This window comes from Sander vitreus, chromosome 15 (assembly GCF_031162955.1).
Source record: "Sander vitreus isolate 19-12246 chromosome 15, sanVit1, whole genome shotgun sequence".
NCBI lineage: Eukaryota > Metazoa > Chordata > Actinopteri > Perciformes > Percidae > Sander > Sander vitreus.
This window is the reverse complement of record NC_135869.1, coordinates 10,143,134-10,165,052: the sequence shown is the minus strand read 5'-3', so window position 1 is coordinate 10,165,052 and position 21,919 is coordinate 10,143,134. Positions and strand designations below refer to the sequence as shown.

At 41.3% G+C, this 21,919-nt stretch overlaps 1 protein-coding gene across 1 annotated transcript; it reads left to right on the top strand.

Annotated features, from left to right (window-relative positions):
- The first annotated feature begins 1,564 nt into the window (after positions 1–1,564).
- Positions 1,565–21,310, top strand: slc1a9 (solute carrier family 1 member 9). Its single transcript, XM_078269337.1, has 11 exons — positions 1,565–1,590; positions 5,773–5,921; positions 6,564–6,716; positions 7,977–8,230; positions 11,094–11,199; positions 11,350–11,476; positions 14,125–14,358; positions 15,136–15,330; positions 18,985–19,119; positions 19,317–19,749; positions 21,131–21,310. The coding sequence occupies exons 1-11, from the start codon at positions 1,565–1,567 to the stop codon at positions 21,308–21,310; spliced, it is 1,992 nt and encodes a 663-aa protein (XP_078125463.1).
- The last annotated feature ends 609 nt before the right edge of the window (positions 21,311–21,919 follow it).

The window sequence follows — 21,919 nt, the reverse complement described above, 5'->3', positions numbered from 1 at the left end:
TCTGCTGAACGAGGGGAGGATCAGGGGGCGGGTGGGGATTATATCTCGATCCCTTTACAAAGGCCACACTAAACAATCAGCCTTTGGAAATAATCCTCTGAGACACCAGGACACCCGAACACAGTTACAAACACACATGAACATTTCAATGGGTTCATAAAATACACACATTGTCAATTTAGGGAGAATCTACAGCATTTATCTCTTCAGTTAGCAGTTTAGTTATATATAGGCTGATATATGACAAAGACGAGCAGCAAATCATCTCATGTGAAAAGCTGGAAACAGAGGAATGTTTGGCATTTTTTCACAATTTTTGCTTGAAAATGGACTGAATCGATCCTTGGAATAAGTGCATGCTTTTGTTAAAAAGCATGCACTTATTCTTCACTTATTCTTCACTGATGCAGGCAATGAATAATTCAATCTTGATCAAACGTTAAAGGTAACAACACACTACAAGTGTATATTACGTAATCGTTGTACTGTAGCTAGGTTGTGTTAAATATAGATAAACAGAATACATACAGTCAATTAAACCACATTCATATTGTTATGCTGATTTCTATCACAGCTTTTAAAACTTATTGAATGTCTAAATTAAGATTAGGGGCAGGCATACAGATTTAGCAACACATCCTCATACCTAAACAACATTATAGGTCGATATATAAAAAGTATAAATTCAAATTAAATTAATTAAATTTCCAAAGACTCCCAAAACGACCCATACAGCCATTCTATTTACTGCCGCACGTTGGCGGTTTAATCATGTGACTGTAATCATGTGACTGTTCTATTTAACGTAACAGGCGCAGTTTTAAACACGTAGTTAACGTTGTGAAACCAAACTAGTTAAGTTAGGCAAATGAGTCACGTAAGACTTGGAAAATTATGATGTAACGCAACATCACGGATGTACCTAGGTCACGGACTTACAGTAGGTCCGCAATTTCAAAATGACAGTTGACTTTTGGTTTCACATGGGACATGAACCCCGGTTTTCTGAGTAAAAGTCCTGTATTTGTTTGACCCATCCACTGCCACACCCTTCCTCCTTACGGGGAATTTGGCGCTCTTATACTTTGTCACCTCACTTCCTTGTTTGCTCTAAATACTACATCTAACAAGAAATGCAATTGTTGGTCGTTATGGGCTGCTTGCATAATCGACCCATACGGTCGTTTTCTGGGTAAGGACGGGCTGGATTGAGAGAGAGGGGCGAGGTGTAATTGTATGTATAGCCAATGTGCATCTCTTTGATCTCTTGAATCAACATCCTCGATTGGCTGGTGACCTGGTTGGATCATTACTTTTGATATGCGGAGGGTGTGGGGTTCTTAATACAGACGAGCCTGTGACAGCCGGACTGAGCCGAGTGCTGAGGTAGTTTGTCGTGTCATGCTCTGGTGGTGTGTGCACCTTCATCTCCAGCAGCTTGGGTCAGAATGAGTTAATCTCCCAGAAGAGCAGGCTTTGATTACTGTATATGAGCAGTAATCAAAGCCTGCTCTTCTGGGAGATTAACTCATTCTGTCATCGGCGGCCCATCATCCTGGAAACCATGACGATTAAGAAGATGTGTCTTAAGTACATGACTACATGTGGAGACTGATTGTGATGGTTATCACTCACTGCATAGGTCACCATCACACATCTGTTGGACTACGAGAGTATTTACATTGAGGAACCTGATGTTTATGCAGTCTGCTTCACTTAGTAAGTCTCGTTGGCATGTGTTTTCGAAACTGTCTAAAAGACTACGCTTCCTTTCAAAGGGGAATGTCTTCTGTTCCGCAGTTTACCTGGCAGAGTAGTAATACCTGTCTCATGTTACCACGAAATCCAGGATTTACTGGATTGCAGCTGCCTGACCAAACAGTCTGAACCCGCTGAGCTGAATTGCTGTGTTTTATTAGGGTGCTAAACTGTGATGTAACAGGCGTGTCTATGGCTAGTTGTTCCTCTACTGTCTGCTCTGATAAGCCTTTTTCCATGAACTCTGGACAATGTTCGACTAATCAGATGCCCTTTTCACACATGTAGCACAAAACAGCAGATTGTTGGTGTCAGATGCATTCTCACTTACTGGAAATACTCTGTTTGGTGTAGGCAATGGGTGGTGCCTGGGTAGAGCGTGTAGGATGCAAGACATGCCGCGGATAAAACTTTGGTCACGTAGCCGGTTCATAATTTGTTCGTAAACAACCGAGTCTCTTGCCGTTCCTTGAATTTGTCTGACGATTTCGGTATCGGCCCTTACCGACACTAGTTCAAGAATCTCGTTGTAAGACATTTTCGATGACGTCTTTGTGTAAATTACCCTTCTTCACCCCCAGATATTTGGTTTTGGTTTTGCGCCAGCTGCATGATAGAAACATCATCAACATGTCCACTCGCTCGCTGTGAATTCTCTGGACAATAACCTGCTCTGTTGTCACATGGGCTCAATTGGATATTACACCAACTTTGTTCTTGGGAGCTGGCAAGGTCAAGCTGGCAAGTCTTTAATGTCCGCTTCAACTGATTCGGACACTTGCGTTCGCAATACAACTAATGTCTAGATCATTTCAGGTTTGCAGTGCGTGTGAAAGTGACTATACTCTGATCAGCGTCAGTTTCCTGTGTCCCTATAAACTGGACTTTTGTAAATACTTTTCAGTCAAGACAAGAAATTTAGGAGTCTAATTCAACCCTAAAAGGTTGTAAACAGTTTCAGTTTTCCTCAGTTGAACAGACCCACCAGGACAGCCCAGTAAGAGCTGGTTCCTAGAGGCCAGCTACGTTTTGTCTCAAGGCGGCTCTGACATTTCCTGGAGCAGGAAAATAATCTGTCTGTTGGGGAAGGAAGACAGATTTGCAGAGCAGCTTCAGCTCCTTGAGTATGTCCTTTCAGCTTATACTCCCCAGCGCCGCCCTCCTTGCAGGACACATGCTGTTGCTTCATTATTTCAGGGCCTCCATCTGACCTGCTCAGGGAACAAAGGTTTAATATCCAGCTTTCACTGCTGGAGACGACAATCATCCTTATTCTTACTCTCAACACGTGTAACTGAGGCTTAAATAACAAATTTATATTGGGAGGTTTTCGTACATGTCATCACAGAATAACCTGCATTGCCAAAAGTGTTGTCCTAAACTAAGCAAACCAGCCATTATCCTGGCATGATGACCTTGATTTTAAGTTTATCCGCTAGGTTTTGGCAGGATCTCATTTGCCCGACAGGTTTACAGAACCTTATCAACCTACTGATCACTGATTTTAAAAATCACCAAACCTTGGGTTATGATGATAAAAAAATTAATCTTTCCACCTGGTGCATGAGTTTATTGTAAAAAAAAAAAAAAAGGCAGGGAGGATGATTTCCCCATCCCACCCCCTGTTAGACAGCTGTATAACTGAAGCGTATGTGGTCGACTGACGTTCATGCTAAGACTAACATAAGGATTGAAAAGAGGATTTGTGAAGACTATAACAGTAGAACACCCTCCCCCCTCCTCTCCTCCATACTCCATACTCCTCCTGCTCACTGAGGATTATATCTTTGCAATTTAAACTTAGCAGGACATTCTCCGCCCCCAAAATATACAATTTCAGATAACACTGGCAATCCGACTCTGTGCCCGGACTGGCAACTGCAGGGCAAAGATATGGCCAGAGAGTGGAGGTGAAAGCGTGAGAGCATACCAACTAGTAGGTAACATTTATTGTGCTCCCTCTTGTCTACTGTAACTTAGTTTGCAACTGTACTGCATCCCTACAGCTGCAGAAAATGCCATCCACCCAGATGATGGATTATAATCATGTCTGATTGCAATTGTCTCACTGAGTCCAACTGTTTGTAAATGTGACATTCATACTTCTGACAAGGATTTGGCATGGCTGCGCTGCTCTAAAGATGTGTTTATATACGATTAATGTTTAGAGATTGTGGTGGTGAGGTCTCCGTTGAGTAGAAATGTGTAGTGTTATTGGACAGTGGACATTCTTATGGGTTGACTCTTTCGTGTTGAAGGTGATGACTTTGCCTCGGAGGAAAATTTGATTGCTTCGACAGATAGTTATTAACAGTTGTAAGGTGTTTATTGGAGAGCTGTTTGTCCACTCAAAGAAGTGATGTGGCTTTAGGGAGACTGTTCAAAATGACGGATGCAGACTTCCATAAGTACAAGAATAGAGTTGACGTATGTACCTTTTTCTGCATACTTTTTTTCTGCTGCTGAATTGCATCTGGATAAACATCATACTTGAATGTCATCAATGCCAGATTATCCTTTTTTAGCAATGCCAGTGCTGTGGCTTTAAACATGGTAATGCCAGTCAGGCGGTTCACTAATTTGGTCCAAACTGAAATATCTCAACCCCTATTGGATGAATTGCCTTAACATTTTATACAAACATAATCCCGAGAGGATGATTCTTAAAGACTTTGGTGATCCCCTGCCTTTTCTCTAGTGTCACCATGAGGTTGAATTTGTTTTAGTTTTTTAGTGAAATATCTCAACTATTGATATGGTTTGAAATGCCATGAAATTAGGTATTCATGTTGCCTAGAGAATGAATTCTAATGAGTTCAGTGATCCCTTGACTTTTCATCTAGCATCCCCACCAGCAGGTTAAAAGTTTCACATATCAAGTAAAATATCTCAACAGCTGCAAGTTGGATTGGCACATTGTCATGTACAGATATTTATTGGTCCCATTTGTGGTTAAAGGTGAAATGCCTTAACAACTATTGGATGGATGAAAATGTGGCGCATGGCAATGAAATATGGTACAAACATTCTCATCCCCTCAGGATGAATTGTAATAATTTTGGTGATCCCCTGACTTTTCCTCTAGCACCATCATCAGGTCAAAATGTGTTCAGTACTTTGGTTTGTGACCAAATAACTGCAAATGAATGACACTTTAGGGCTAATTAGCAAATGTTAGCATGCTAACACGCAAAAACTAAAAGGTTGAACAAGGTAAACATTACACCTACTAGAAATCAGCGTGTTTGCATGTGCCGCATTTCCCTCCCCTTCCTCTATCTCCGCTATCTATTTTGCAAGGGCACCGTTTTTTTCCCTATCCCAGAATAGATAAGTGGTGTAGCCAGACCATGCTCCAGCTCTGACGCAGCGTTGTGGAGATCCAATATGTGACTTCCACTCAGATCTGTCAGTCACAAATGGTCAAAGAGCACACAGTGCTCCAGTCCAGCCATCTCCAGCCATCTCTTTATCATCAGAGTCTGTATTGTGTTGTATTTGGATTCTGGCATTTTCCATTTAGAGGACGATTACAGAGTTGTTTCTTCATGTCCTGTTTAGCCATCGCCTACTGTGTTTGGGTTACCTGCAGTCATGCCTCTTCACTTCCCTTGGGAATGTAAACCAAATACTCAAAGCACATTCCTGTTGTGTGAATGAGTGAGTTAATGAGTGAGTGAGTGAGTGAGTGAGTGAGTGAGTGAGTGAGTGAGTGAGTGAGTGAGTGAGTGAGTGGTTGGTAGCCTTGGTTGTCCGTCTTCCCCCTTTAAGAGCAGAGCAGAGCCAGCCAGCCAGAATAGCAACAATGTGAATCCTCACTAGCCACTGGACAAGAATGCTTTGTTAAGATAGTGTAAACAATCCAGCGTCTTCACATTTGATGAATCAGTTAAAGAGCCTAGGGAGCATCATTAACCAACACTGAATGCTGTGCAGGCCAGCGTGTGCTGAATGATGTTTAAGCATGTATTCTCCCAGCAGTAAACCCATCTCTCACACTGTCTCCACAGGCAGGATGACAAACAAGTCGACAGCCAACCAGTCCAACACAAAAAAGGAGACAGAAGAAAACCAGCGAGATGACAACACAGACGTTGCGTATAAAGATGCAGGTCACTGCAGCCGCAACACGCACAACCTACTGCTGGGACTCACTGTTTTGGGTATGCATGGACTGGGAAACTATCTATCTGTTATTAAAATATTCTGTGCTGAACTGCAGCACATTTCCATCCGCTTGTGAAAGCTGGATTTGAGTTGTTAAAATAAAGAGTTCAGTTTTATTGTTAAAAAAATAGCCATTTGTGCTGCAGCAAATATGAACACGCACACTAGATGTACAGACTCGGTGATCATTTTCACATGAGATATCTTTGGCTTGTTGTTTTCTTAAGTCTGCCTCTTTAAACACTTTGGTATTTCTGCATAGTTGTGCTCTTTAAAAAAAAAAATAGCCCCTGCAAAGTCGAGAAGTGTGTTATTTTTGTCTGCAATTTGTCATCCACATTTAAACCCAGATTTAAACCCAACAAGTAGATGGTTCTCATTTGTCAGAGGTCTTTTACATGGGTAAGAGAAGGAGGCCAGTGAGTCCACAAAAAAACTTGGAAACTGATGGTCTATTAACATGTGTTTTTTATATTCAATACCAGTTCAGAGATTTAGATATGACTCATATTTGGCTGATATTTTGTACACACAATAGCTTTATTATAACTTTAAAATAAAAAACCCATAATATAATATATATATTTTTTAAATCAATGTTAGTTGTCTCCTCTCCTCCCCCCTCTTCTCCTCCTCAGGTGTTGTCATGGGAGTGGGCTTTGGGATGCTGCTGCGGTACATGAAGGTGACGGACAGCTCTGCCCTTACTATGGTTTCTTTCCCTGGAGAAATCCTCATGAGGATGCTGAAGATGCTCATCCTGCCTCTAATCATCTCCAGCCTCATCACAGGTGTGCCATTACGCCCACATGAAAGCATAGACACACAGGAAGTAATGTTGGTTGGCATTTTCTTTTAGGTTACAACGCGTCCACAAATATTGGATTGGATCATATTGGTTGTTATCCCCATGACCTTTCATAGCACCACTAACCAGTCAAATGTTTTACTTTAGAGCTATTTGATTCATGATAAGATACATTTACTATTGACTTTAAGAGTAACGCTGACATTGCATGCTAAATGCTAAGACGCTGTAAGGACGTTATACTAAAATGCTAAATTACGTGTTTTACCCACAGTTCTGGTTAAAAAGCCATTAACAAGATACCTCTAAAGAATGAACAGATTCCTGTGAGCCTCAGCTGTGCTTTGAGAACAATGCTAACAGTGCCTGCTTACTAAATGCTAACATGCTGTAAATATGTTATACCAGTGGTTCTCAACCTTCAAAAAAAATCATACAAAAATCATATCATTGAATGAAAAATGTTTGACAGCTATATTCATAGACTTATTAAATATAAATGATGTTAACGTTTAATATAGACTATAAAGTTCACGACAAGACCGATTCATAACGCTGCAGTACGGAGTTTATATAAGATGATACTCTGACGTCCCGTTCCCATGAAGGCAGCACAGAGCTGCACCACACAAAGCCTAAAGAAACACTAAAGAGAAGAGTTACGATCCATCATCTCGTCCAGTCGCAGTGGCGTAAACTGGCAGGTTTTAATGTTGCAGACCACTGCTTTTTACAAGTAGTTTAAAGTGTAAACTCGTATTGTTGTGAACCTTTGGCGTAAACTCGCCTTAAAACAAATGCCCCCCAAAGGCACCTCAACGCCCTCCTTTCCACAATATTGCTTCCAGCACCCCCCGTCATCCTATGAACGCCCCCTTGGGGGGCTGTACCACATCCGTTGAGAAACACTGTGTTATACTAACATGCTTTACATTAGTTAATTACCATGTCAACTGTATCAAACTTAAATGCTAAATGTTACACGCTAAATGTCAGCATGTTAACATACTAACTGTACACAAGCTAACATTTTTATGTTAGCATTTTAAGAGTAATATTGTACTGCTGGCTCCATGGCTAACTGAGCCTTCTAAACGCTAACACGTAGGGTAACTATTGTTGTTAGTGTGCTAAATATCAGTATGTGCACAAGTTAACATTCTGAGGTTAAGAGCAGTTGCATTCACAGTACATGGTGTGTACATGATGAGTGCAAACACTGATGGTCATCTGTCTCTTTCAGGGCTGGCTGGTCTAGATGCCCGCTCCAGTGGCAGGATGGGTAGTAGAGCCATGGTGTATTACATGTCCACCACTATAATCGCTGCCATCCTCGGGGTCATCCTGGTGTTGGGGATCCACCCGGGGAACCCCAAATTAAGGGGAGGCTCGTCAAGCTCAGTCCCGAAGAACCAGGAGGTCAGCAGTCTGGACGCCTTCCTCGACCTGCTCAGAAACCTTTTTCCTGAGAACCTGGTGCAGGCCTGCATCCAACAGGTAACCTTAGCATCTGAAATATGTCTTATGAACTGCTATATTACCATGGCTCTTTATTTGTGCACAGTATACAATTGCTTTGAATCCTGTAATGAAATCTGCATCATTCAACTTTAGGATGATGCTAACCAAACTACATTGAACAATTAGTTTTAATAGGAGAGGCTTTCAACTGTTAATTTTTGTGTCCGGTAATGCTAATTGCTAATCCACAAGGCTTATTCAGTAGATGTTCTGGAGATTTCAATCATATCACATGAAGATTATATGATCATGAATGAACTTTGGAGCTCAGCTTTTAAGCCGACATTGATTGAAAGATTGTGTGAAATAATCTAAAGCTGTGGTTCCAAGTTGTACGTGAGCTGCGTTAGGTCAATTTTTACATCATTTGGACGCCGCTTTATGTTCTGCTCCTTGCATGTTATGTTCATTTTGCACTAAAGTTCTTGATAAAATAAGAAAATACTTAATTTGTCAAGTATTTAATTCACCCAGGAGTATACAAAAATAGGCTCTACCATGTGGTTATTTCTTATTTATTTATTCATTGAATTACCAGAAGACATGCTATAGTGTGATATATATCGTTATCGAGATGTAAAATGACCTATATCGGGAATCAGGATAGAAGATTTTGGCCATATCGCCCATCCCTACTTTAACATAATGTTTATTTTTCAGACTTTTCTCCAATCTTTCTGCTTTTGGTGTGAAACACTGTAGTCTCGTCAGCCCTCAACAAAGTAGTCAAATGAAACACTGAGAAAATCACTGCTCACATCTCAAAGACATGCACAGAGGGTCACAGGTAGAGGTTGGTAACCACTGATCTAAAGCTCCATAACCACTTTTCAATGGATCTTGAGGTGAGATAGGTTTGTCAATATTATCAAATTCTTATAACTAAAAGTTGCATTAAAGAAGGGCCATAGTGTATCAGGTATTAACTGACAGAATGAAGGAACCACAGAGAGTTGTTAACGACTGGTAATTCTCTGGAGAATCTGGTTGTCCTCCAAACTCCATACACAATGCTTTCTGCATGTGTCAGGAATGAGGGAGAGGATGATTTGACTCAAAGGGTTTTGACTAACAGGACCACCTGTTCATGTACATCATACACAAGTGTAACCTTGGTAGTGTAATTTTCCAGATAAAGATGAAGTTTAATTAATGCGAATACAAGCAGAGCTCCTCAAACAAAAAAAAACAAATGTAGGGCAACACCAGAGACCCTTTTTATTTAATACTATTGCAATTTGAATATGTTATATGTTCTTTTTTACTGTTGTTTACGCAGAATAATTAAGTTAAAATAAGATATCAATTTCGGCAAACAGGCAAATGGAGATAGGAATTTGTCATGTTTGGGCCATTTAATAAACCTGTTTTGAAGGATAAGGATATTTTTCAAAAGGTTTCAAAATCAGAAATCATCCACATTGTTTTGAATAACAACTGAAAAATAAGATTTGTGATTTTCCGTCTGAATACTCAGTTACAGTAATGATCAGTTGGCTAATGGTGGATGGGACAGGATGACTGTTTATCCAAGATGATAATTTTTAAACGATAATCCAAGTCTCAATCATGATGCGAGTTCTCTCCCCCTTCTTTCTGTCATGCGTGTGTGTCTGAATGATTCCAAGTAATTGTCAGTGTCAGACTGGGTGAGGGTCAGCCCTTCTGCTCCTGCTAATCTCTTTACATCTGTAATGCTACGTCTTTATTTACCACAGTAAGGCATCTGCTGGTGAACTGAGAGCACTGCTGAGCACCAGCTTATAGACTTTTCCTCCCTGGGGTATTCTCTGTTTCTTCTCTTTTTCATCACTCGTCACATCTCTCTCTCTCTCTCTCTCTCTCTCTCTCTCTCTCTCTCTCTCTCTCTCTCTCTCTCTCTCTCTCTCTCTTCTCTGTCTGCATCTCTGTTTTATTGCTTCTTTTGTTTGTACTCATGTGGGATTCATTGAAGTCATAAAAGCCATAATTGCTTTTGCAGGAAGGAATCGTCCTTCCCCTTTCAACCTTCTTGTCTCTCCTTTCTTTCCCTTCCTTTTTTCCGTTGTCTTTATGTGGGAATCTCTTGTTCCCTCTTTTGTCTTTTCTCTAAACAAGATTCTGTGTGTGTTGCGCTGCTGCCAAGCTTTTGTTTGCTCATGTTTAATATGAGTTAAAAAAAATCGGGGTTTTGCAGTGTGAATTGGAATCTTGTCGTTCGATAATGCCACTAATAATTTGCCACTGCATGGTACAGCTCAACTTCTCTCAACTCTTTTTCAGTTTTCCATTAGCAAAAGTTGTGGATAGTACCAGGTACTTTTTTTGGTACCACCTCGGCCGATGTTCCAAGCAAGCTGAGCCGATACTAAAAGGTGTAGTTAAAACACTGCAGATCACTGATTGGTCAGAGAGAACCGTCACTAGCGCGACACGGGACATCCTGCACAAACCCGCCATTATTAAATAGCCAAGATACTATCAATAGCCACCGCAATGTTTTTATTCACTCCACCCAGATTTAAAAAATGGCAGCCCGCAAAACTACAGCGTGCACTGCGTACAATTGATGAAGGGCAGACGTTCCTCTGTTTGGTTGCCGATAAAGGGGGAGGATTCAGCGAGTGTCCCGTTGAAGATGATGTCCCGGCAGTTTCACGAGCCGTCGCTATGGCGATCAGCTGATAATCATGCACACGCTTGCTTTTTTCATTATTCGCAGTGGAAACCAAAAAGAGAAAAGTACTGGTAACAAAAAAGGGAGTTGAGTCGAGCAGAGCCGTACCATACAGTGAAAGCACGGCATTATACGTAGTCTGAACCCCTGATCAATCTGAAAGTGGTTCTGTCCTCCCTCCAGGTTCAGACGGTGCTGAAAAAGGATCTGGTTGCAGCACCAAACCAAACCGAACCTGTCTTGGTGAGCAGGAAGAAACTGGAGTACAAATGGGGCATGAATGTCCTAGGTGAGTCAATGACAGAGCTGATATTATTTTCTATTTTGAATGGTTTGAAGCTCCCTGCATTTACTTTTCCTGATGTTTGCTGCTTTGCATTGAGAACTACAGTACTTTCCTGCAGTCTCCAGTGACGTGCTGCTTTGTGTCTTCCTCCAGGCTTGATTGGCTTCTTCATCACCTTTGGGATCTGCATGAGCAGGATGGGTGAGCGAGGGAAGATCATGTGCGACTTCTTCAACATCCTCAATGAGATCATCATGACGATGGTTTCCATGATCATGTGGTCAGTGTCTCTGTCCTCCCCCCACCACCCCCTCCCCGGTGTGTGTTTGCGTGCGTCCATCGGCATGTGTCCCTGCTTTTGTTCATGCGGACCAACGGCTGCATTACTATGACATTATGGAGATACCACACACCGAGGTCAGTGACAGTGATGGATAAGGCGAAGACTGCGTACATGAGACATATTGTGGGAACGAGCAAGAGTGTCGGAGAGGAGCGAAAGGAAGAGGAAAAGGGAGGAAGAGTGTTAATGAAGGACACGGACAGATGGAATGAGAAAAGGGAGAGAGAGGGTTTCCCTGGCACATGCTGGGGTCTGGTATGCTGGGGAGAAGCAGGAGCTGGGGCCCGGAACAATGTTGTGGACTCCCAGGGGAGCCGGGGTGGATGATGTCCAAAATGTAATGGATCCACCGACAGCAGAGGAGCCACTTGGCAGCAGAGCAGAAAGCAGATGCGTGTGGGAGGGACAGCGGGCCATGGAAAGATGCATGTGAGAGCATGTCTTCAGAGAGCAGTGCACGCCTTGAGGCTTCACAGGACCCCGGCTAGTCACACAGAGAAAGAGAGAGTAGTGGCACTCAGAGCAGGGACGGGAAGGGATGTGAAGGGGGGAGCAGGGTAGGCAGTTGGAAGAGAAACAGCAGGATGCTTGTATTGCAGCTCTTCTAGGCCATCTACATGTGCAGCTGGACACCAAAGAAATTGTGTCCTTGTTCGTATCACTCACACAGTATAAACAGATTACTCACGGGCCTATGGAGCTCGCCAAACACAGAGTCCAGTGTATACAAAAACACGTATCATACAAGGAACACATCCATCACATCATATACACGGCATACTCCACCAAACAACTGTCACTGAATGCCAGGCTCGGGGTTTAGCATGCAGCTGACCTGGGAGAGAGCAGGCCGCTGTTGTGATGGGACCCGCTCTGACTCGGACCAGGAAAGGCTTAAAGGGGAACACCGCTTTAATTCATGCGTCCCACAGCCGTCTGTATTCATGAAGGGGAACAACTGCACTCCAAAGCTAGAAACCAGAGATCCAAGAATGTGTCAAGTCCTCTCAAAGTGAGAAGTGCTCCTTTGACAGTGAATGAAGATGAATTAGGTGTTGACATTTCACACTTAAATTATTGAAATAAGGATGTTGTTTTTTGGCCAAACTGATGAATGCATCCATGTGCCAGATAATATGCTTTATAGGACTGTAACTAACGATTACTTTCTTTCATCAAGTCATGGTTTTTAGTCTATAAAAAGTCATAAAATTGTGTAATTGTTTCCCAGAGGCTGAAGTGACAAATGAAAAATCTTGAGAATATATATTTTTTTTTGCTCCAAAAAAGTATTTCAACGAATGATCAGTTATCAAAATAGTTGCTGATGAACTGACCAATCAATTAATAAACTGAAAGTTTCAGCTCTAGTACCTCTCAAGTACAAATGATGATCATTTGATCATTTGATGCATCTAAGATAAAAACTATGAGATCCGCCCTCAACTTTAAGTCTCAGGTTTGAGCATGATTTAAGACTGAAGGCTTGATTAAGTTTAAATAAATTAGAGCTGCAACAATTAGTCGATTAATCGATCAACAGAATATTTATTCACAACTATTTTAACAGTTGATTCATTGTTGAAATCATTTTTCAAGCAAAAAATAAATATTTAATGGTTCCAGCTTTCTAAATGTGAAGATTTGCTGCTTTTCCTTATCTTACATTATAATAAACTGAATATGTTTGGAACTGAAAATCACATGTGGGAAACTGTAATCATTACAGTGTAGTGAATATTCTTTCATTACATTTCTGATGTCTTATAGACTAGATGAATAATCAGTGAATCGAGAAAATTAAGCGATAATGAAAATAATCATTAGTTGCAGGCCTAAAATATATAATTATTTAAATATATATCACGAAACAACAGTTTCAAAGTGCTTCACATATATAAGAAATTCTTTACAAATGATAGAAAACAGAAAAATACAGATCGATTTACACTACCGGTACACTATCAAAAGTTTGGGGTCACTTAGAAATTTTCATTCCACTCCATTACAGACAGAATACCAGCTGAGATCAGTTGCATTGTTTTTTTAACCAGGGCAGCAGTTTTCAGATTACATTATGTGTTTACATAATTGCAAAAGGGTTCTCCAATGTTTTCTCAGTTAGCCTTTTAAAATGATATCAGATTAGTAAACAGAGTGTGCCTTTGGAACATTGGATGAATGGTTGCTGATGATGGGCAATGTAGATATTGCATTAAAGATCAGCCACTTCTTTCTACAGCAGTCGAGAACCCTTTTGCAATTATGTAAGCACATAATGTAATCTGAAAACTGCTGCCCTGATTAAAAAAAAAACAATGCAACTGATCTCAGCTGGTATTCTGTCTATAATGGAGTGGAATGGAAATTTCTAAGTCACCCCAAACTTTTGACCGGTAGTGTATAGTCGGGCCTGATGCAGTAAAGAAAATATACAAATACATATACAGTACATATAAGTATAATCACATATACTTATTTAGAAGTCAGCCTTAAAAATAATAAAAAACATAAGGTAATGAAGAACGATAGCAAGTTATCATAAGTAATCATTCCAGCTCTGACACATATAACTGTGTGCTTAGGTACTCGCCTATCGGCATCGCCTCACTGATCGCGGGGAAGATTGCGGCCATCGGGGACCTGGAGATGGTTGCCAGGCAGCTGGGCATGTACATGGTGACCGTCATCGTGGGCCTGGTGATCCACGGGGGCTTGATCCTTCCTGCTATATTCTTTGCAATCACCAGAAAAAGCCCCTTTACTTTCTACTCTGGAATCTTCCAGGCTTGGATCACAGCTCTGGGCACTGCTAGCAGGTAGGACAGCCTGCAGGAAGTGTGTGTGTGGAAGTTTGGGCATGTGTTAACACATGTGTGTCACATGTTTCTTTTACAACATCTATTCCTCGAGCAGCTGCCGTACTTACTATGATTGATCGGAGTAGCCTGCTACTCGATTTCAGCTATTTGGGTTGAATCTGAAACAGCAAAAGGCGAAAATGTGTATTTACGCAGACAAATCAGGACGGCGGAGCCAAATGTGTGTAAGCAGCACAGGCTATCATAGATGAGACCATGTCAGACAGATCCTGTGTTGTAAATGTCTAAGCCTTCGGATTAGTCGTCAGCAGCTAAACTGGCCTCGCTGTATCCTGCCTGGCTCGACTTGGCTCGGCCTGCCTCGGAGTCTGCATCGCTTCTAAAACCAACTGTCATTTTGGCACATTACTGAGGCTTTAGTGAATATGGGTAATCCTATCATCGTTTTCTCTAATTATATTATGACCCGAGCTTAGCAGGGCCAGGAATCAAATTCCTTTAAATCACACGTTAAAGGATTGCAACAGTGGCCTACACCAGCTGTTAGGAGGAGGCTGTCAGCGGACTCAAATTTCCACTTTTTTTTGTCTCAGCCCCAACTTAACCCCCTCACCTCCCTCCTCACCTCTGCACTTCGGTCTTTCACCACCTGTCTACCTATTTTATATCCTCCAGACACTGAGCTCCTGTTCTTTGTACATCTGCACCTTTATTATATATATATATATTTTTTTTTTTCCTAACTCTGTATCTTGTGGGACCTTCTTCTCTCAGTGCAGGAACGTTACCCGTCACCTTCCGCTGCCTGGAAGAAAATCTGAAGATTGATAAGCGAGTGACTCGCTTCGTGCTGCCCATAGGTGCCACCATTAACATGGACGGCACTGCGCTGTATGAGGCTGTGGCAGCCATCTTTATTGCCCAGATGAATGACATCACCCTGGACAGCGGACAGATCATCACTGTCAGGTAAGACACACGGTGGACGTCCTCTACACACACACGCCTCATGGTGTTTCCCTGTTTGTGTCTTTATTTTGACTGAGAGTTTCTACAAAGGAGGTAAGAGAGATAAAAAGCCTATCGTGTGTGTTAATAATATCCAAACATTTGACCCTTTATTTCGGATGTACGATGCTCCACAGACACACCCCTTTGTTAGCCACTCCACAACAACACTGTCAATTTAAAACATCCCGCTGTGCCCTGCCTTAAAGGGTCAGTTCGGATATTTTGAAGTGGGGGCTGGATGAAGTATTTATCTTTGGAGAAGCAGGCAGGAGTACCGAAACGGAAGCTAAGCAATGCACCACTGTGGATGGGGGCGGCAGCTAAACGTTTTTTTAAACACCTATCCAGCCATAATCAACATCAGTTTGTACGCTAAATTTACAATATTTTCACTGCTTTACCTTGCCGTCAGACAGCTCTTTCCCATGGGGAACTGAAGCCGGAATATCCATCTATGCTCTCTTCATAGCCACCAGACTCCTTTAACATTTTACCTCGCAGAACACAGGATTTGCTGGTCTGCCTCTGCTGCTGCGATCAGTTAGTTTGTTTGTGTTATTGTGTGACTTTGGTGAATCCTAACTAACCCTTTAAAACACCAAAGCTACCGTCTACTGTAGGTAACACACCGACTGTGGATAAGTACCTCATACAGTCCCACATTTAAAAAAATCTAAAACTACGCCTTCAAATTACCTAAAGATCTCCTTCAGACATGTTTTAAGAAGAAAAAAATTACCATCAACATTTGAGTCTAATTTTACTCATCTACTAATCCAGAATTTATGAATATGCAAATATCTTTCATTTCAAAAGTGTAACCACTGGACACAAAGTCCATTCTCAGTCTTTCCGCTTCAGCAGATAAATATGAAGAAAGCCTTCTGGTGTCAAATTCTCAGGTCTATAGATCAAGCATCCAAGTGAAGGAATAATATACGCAACAAAAGACATTTTTGAATGGAGGAGGAATTCTTTTATTATTGTTTATTATTTCAGCACACAGCAAGTTACCTTCAGTCATGTCCATACCAATCCACTGGTTAGTTAACTTTGCTTTTCAGGAATTTTTTCATCTGCAACAATTTCCCACATACTTTCAAACATGATTTGTGTGTTAATATTACATGTGAAACGTGTGTAAAGCTTCACAATATTACAATATGGGGGTCCGGAGTGGTTCATCCACTCTGCCCGGGGATCCATGAAAAGTTTTCAGATTCATTCATTTCAATTATCATGTTGTAAAGAAATTGTTTTTTTGTGTGTTTTTTTTTATTTATTTTTTTACAAAAGGCTTTGTGGCAAATATGAAAAATAGTTTTAACTTAATGCAGCTAAGTAGTATAAAGTTAACAATTCTGTTGATGTTAATGGGCCACACACTGTGTAAGTCCAAGTTGCATTACAACATTCCTGTGTACCAGTGTAAACAAAAGTCCAAAGGCATTTTCATCAGTTTGAAGTTGAACTTTAATTTAAGAATGTGCAGAGACGAACGGCAGCTTTAAACTCTGCATGAATGCAGTAAGAAAGTAACATTTCTGAGGTTTCAGCAAAACATTCATGTCTGATTGGAACCAGTCTACTTTAGCTTGTTGCGCCGCAGAGTTACAAATGATGCTCAGCACTTTGAGGTTGTTTATTGTATGTCTTTCATCAACAGCCTTTAACCACTCGAATAAGATCCATATGTTGTGTAAATCTTATGATTGTCCCGCTTAACGTCACAGCGGGGTGATAATTAGCAATGATATAAGGATTGAGATGTAACGCAGAGCTCAGATGAACAATATTGTGAAATAAACAGTGTCCAAACTGGCCTGCAGTCACATCTGGGAGCAACATGAACTGATAATTGCTCTAATTGCAAACATGTCATGACTAGCAGCATTTTTCTGAGAATTAATTATGTAGGTAGGATTGTGAAGATCCACGACTTAGCTAAAAAATTGGAACATCGACAACTTCTCAGTCCCTCCCCCCCTTTCTGCTAAAGCCTAAAACGGTCTTCTAAGCCCCTCCACCCACAAGGGAGAATGAATGTGTGTGCATGAGCAGTGATTGACACGCAGTTAGACACCCCCCCCTGGCCCTGATTGGTGCATCTGAACAGGGAGCCGTGGCTATTTGCAAGTCACACTACAGGCTGTAGGTGGTGCCAGAGGAGCCGGATTTTTTTTTAAATGACCTGCTTCATGTAGTTCTACTGGAACATAGGGTCAGTTTCAGCAAATATGACAGAAAGTTATTTTTATAAGTTTTACCTACTGCACCTTTAAAGATTTATGTCTGAAAACAAAAGATGTCAGGAAACATTAAGAGATTTGGTTTTGTTTGGCTATAAACCTATTTTTTCCTCAGATACCACTTTCATACAAGCATTGCATGTACAATGCAGTGAAATTAACACACCAGGTTTTTTGCTGTATGACCAGCTTCTGTAACTGCAAACCACAAGATTATACCCCGCTTTACACAAACTGGGCTTAACAGGGTCAACTTTCAAAAACGTATCTGACATTTTAGGCAGTCTGGTTTTTATTTTTTTATTTGGTCACATGAAAATGTAATACCGCGACTCACATTCTACAATTATCTACATGTATCTTAGTTATTAAGAACATGTTAATGTTAACTTTAACAAATGTTAAAGTAATGCTGTGGAAGGTAACTGCCATGGCATCTTGCTTTAAACCTGTGCAATAATGTATAAAAGGATTATACTTTGCAACCTCTTTTTCTGCGAAAAATGAAGATCCTGTAGAATCTGTTAGATGTTGAAAATATGGCCGTGGAAACAACTTTTAAAAGAAAGGTTATAATCTAAAACACTCAACTGGTTTTACTCCAGTTTTTCACCTGCAAGTTATCAAAACCACATTTACTGGGCTGTGCTGTTATCAACTAAAACAAAGTCCAGAAAACTGTGATACATTAAATTAATTTCACTTTATCTCATTAATCCCTCAAATCCTCACGTTTGCATTCCAAGCAGCTGGGCTGGATACTCTCTGCATGTTTCCTGATTAAACTTCCACTTTCACAATATCATGTGTTTCACATTTCTATTAGGATTTATACTTCATCTGATACAATGTAAGAAATCATGGATTGCAAGTTTGTTGATTCATAATCATAACAAATAATGCAGCAGGGTTTCATTACTACACAGAACCTTCAAACCACCTTGTCCCAAAACTGTCATGACCAACTTCCGACTCGTGTTTTGACACTGAATAACGTCCACATTTACATGGGCTGATTTTATTGCTGACCCAAACATTTATGCTTTCACTGTCACTGTGACTGCTTTTAGATTGGCTGCATCACTGCAGAGCACATAACACATACATCAACTGGCAGATATGTGTATAATACTAACCCTAACATCAAGTGGTATCCGATCCCTTCAGGGCTCGGACACACCTAGTTAATTGGGACTAATTGTGTTGTGTCTGATTTCTACATTCTTTGTGGTGTGTTCAAGTGCAGCATCTAACAAAACATTTGAGTACACCTTTGTTAGACGTCTAAAATGGAGTTAGTGTGTCAGGCCCTTAGAACCTCTATTAGGTTTGTTCTGAAAATTGTCTTCTTTTTCCTCCCCAGTATGACTGCCACCCTGGCCAGTGTCGGAGCTGCCAGTATTCCCAGTGCTGGACTGGTTACCATGCTACTGATCCTGACGGCTGTGGGGCTGCCTACTCAGGACATCAGTCTGCTCATCGCTGTCGACTGGCTGCTGTGAGTCAGGTGTCTGGAGAGTGGAGTGTGTATGACTGTGTGTGAATAGCAGGAGATAAAGAGTCCCTGCTGTCACGCTCCAGAGCTTTTTAAACAGTAACATTTGTAAGAGGAGTTATAAAGGTTCTGGTGTTATTCAGCTCTCGGTGGCTCTCTTCTATTTCACCCGCTGACACTGATACTGTTTGTCCACCCAGTGACAGAATGCGTACCTCCATCAATGTGGTGGGCGACTCATTCGGCGCCGGGATCGTGGACCACTTGTCGAAGGCAGAGCTTGCCGAACTTGACGCAGCAGAAATGCAAATGCTCCAGCCAGAGGAGGAGCTCGATTTCATCCCTCCGCCCCCGATCTTCACCGAGATGGACCTGATTGACCCCATCAAACCGCCTGCGCTGCCACCCCGCTCCCCTCGCCCACCCAAACAAAACCACCATAGTCTCTCCCAGTCTCAATCCATCACTTACTCACCGTCCCGTTCTATCCGATCTCCATCCCCACGCTCCATCCGCTCTCCCTCTCCGCGCTCCGCATGCTCCCACTCCCCCCGGCCTTTCCGTACCCATTCACCATGTCTCCTCCGCAGGACGGAGGCAGGCTACTGTGCCCTGCCCAGCTACGACAACCAGGTAACTACCCACTTCTACTTCTTCTGGTTCTAACACTACACAATATGTGTTCCTCTATGATACACTGATACTTTAAATTTGCTTAAAGAGCTACACCATGTTTTTGGAGATTGACCTGATGGTCAGAACATACAGTGGACTTCTAAACCATCCACGTATCCTTTGCGATACTGCATGAAAGTGCTGTGTGTGTTGAATAATAGAAGACTCTTTAGCTTACATACACTGTGTGTCCAATTTGAACAGTCACTTCCTTTTTAGTCCACATTTTAGGACCCTGTATTTGTTGGAAATATGGTTCCATAAGTTCACCAGAAACAGCTCCTCTGGATATGGTAGTTCACCTACTAACCTTCAGTCCTCTGAAGAACACACTTTAGCATGCATCCTTAGAACGAGGAGGCGTCTGAAATTCAACACAGCATCCATTTAGACTATTGTCAACTTCCAAAGAAAACCATGTATCTCCAAGTTTGGTGATTTTTAACTTTTCAGATCAACTGAAGGATAAAGTGTTCTTTTATGGGTTAAGAATAATTTTTAAATTTCCCATATTGTGAAAATTGAGATTTCCATGTCTTTTTTTATTATATGTTTTATTATAAAGCAGGTCGAGGTGCTATATAAATACTGTGAAAGTTTCAAAACACTCAATCCACAGAGAAATGCACACAGCCCATATTCAAAAAAGGTGAATTTAAATGAGCCGTCAGGGTTTCTGTACGGTTGTGATGTAACAACTGTTCTATATATATATATGTAGAAAGTGCCGGTACAGTTATTCCCCGGCTGACTATGGGGAGTGCAGATGCGGAAGACCTGGAAACGTTGATCAATCAGAGCAGACTGGGCTTTTTCGGGAGGGGGGCTTAAAAAGACAGCCGCTAAAACGTGTGTATGTGTTTAACACGTGTGTGTTTTTTGATTGGTTAAAGCAGAGAAACATCTTCTAGTAGAAACCCAAAATACAACTATGGACCTGAAAATAAGCATAATGGGACCTTTAAAATAAATAAACCATTTAAAAACACATCAGATAATCTAAAAAAATGCATTTTCACAAGCATGAAAAGTTTTATATCTTGGAGATACATGTTTTTTTACAGGACAGCGACGCTGTTAAGGCTAACGTTTTGTGCCATCTTGCTCCTCTTGTGATAAACCAACATCTTCTGTGTAATATTTCTTAAATCTAAGACGATATCTAGTCTCATATCACGATATCGATATATTGCCCAGCCCTTTTTTCAGGTACAATGATCAAATCGCTCCAAACCCTGGTGTATACCTCACAACATTTACAACGTATACATTTGTAAAATCCACCTTTTTTAGTCACTTATTATAAACTACATGTTCTCATTATGTCCTTTTGTCTCAGATTTCTACAATGCCTCGCTCCTACAGAGAGAGAGACAGGGAGCAGGAGCGTCTGAGGCGAGAGAGTGAAACCGAAGAGGAGGAGAGAGAGAGGGTTTTGGGTGAAGTAAGCGATGGCGAGGAGAGTGATGACACTGCCTATGATCGGAGGCACCCCATGCTGCCGAGCGACCTGCCATGATTGGAGTTTTACCACCAAAAAGCTTCCTCATCGACTAGTTTCCATTTTATGACAGCTTTTCGAGGTCCACAGTGGATTTCTGGCTGGTTACATTGCTACCCTCAGATGTATTTTCAGTTCACTGCTCTTAAAACAGAACTTTTGGATAAGTGATCAATAAGCTCACTTTAAGCTTGATATGAATATATATTAAAAATGTTGAGATGGCCCTTAAAACCAGGCCTGTTGGCCTTTGGTTTCCTGCAAAAGAGCTTAAATGGAGAGTTGTTTCCCCAGTTAAATCATGTCTCCATCACTGTCTTGATTTCCTAACCAAATTTAAAATGAGCCTGTATGTCTGAACTTCCTTAAATTTGCCTGCTAGGAGAGAAAGTGTGAGTCTGCTCCCAATGATAAAAGTACCTTGGTGTTACCAGCGTTTAAACGTGCAACCATGAGTTATTAGTTGATCCTTTACCTTTGCTCAACTCCTTTTCTTCTACTTCTACTAATTTTCCTGGGAGGAATTCAATTAACCATTTTATAGGATGTTATGTGCCGGGATATTTCATGTCTGGGAGCAGAGTCTCCACTGGTTTCCTGCCAGTCGAGAAATAGTCCAGCACATAC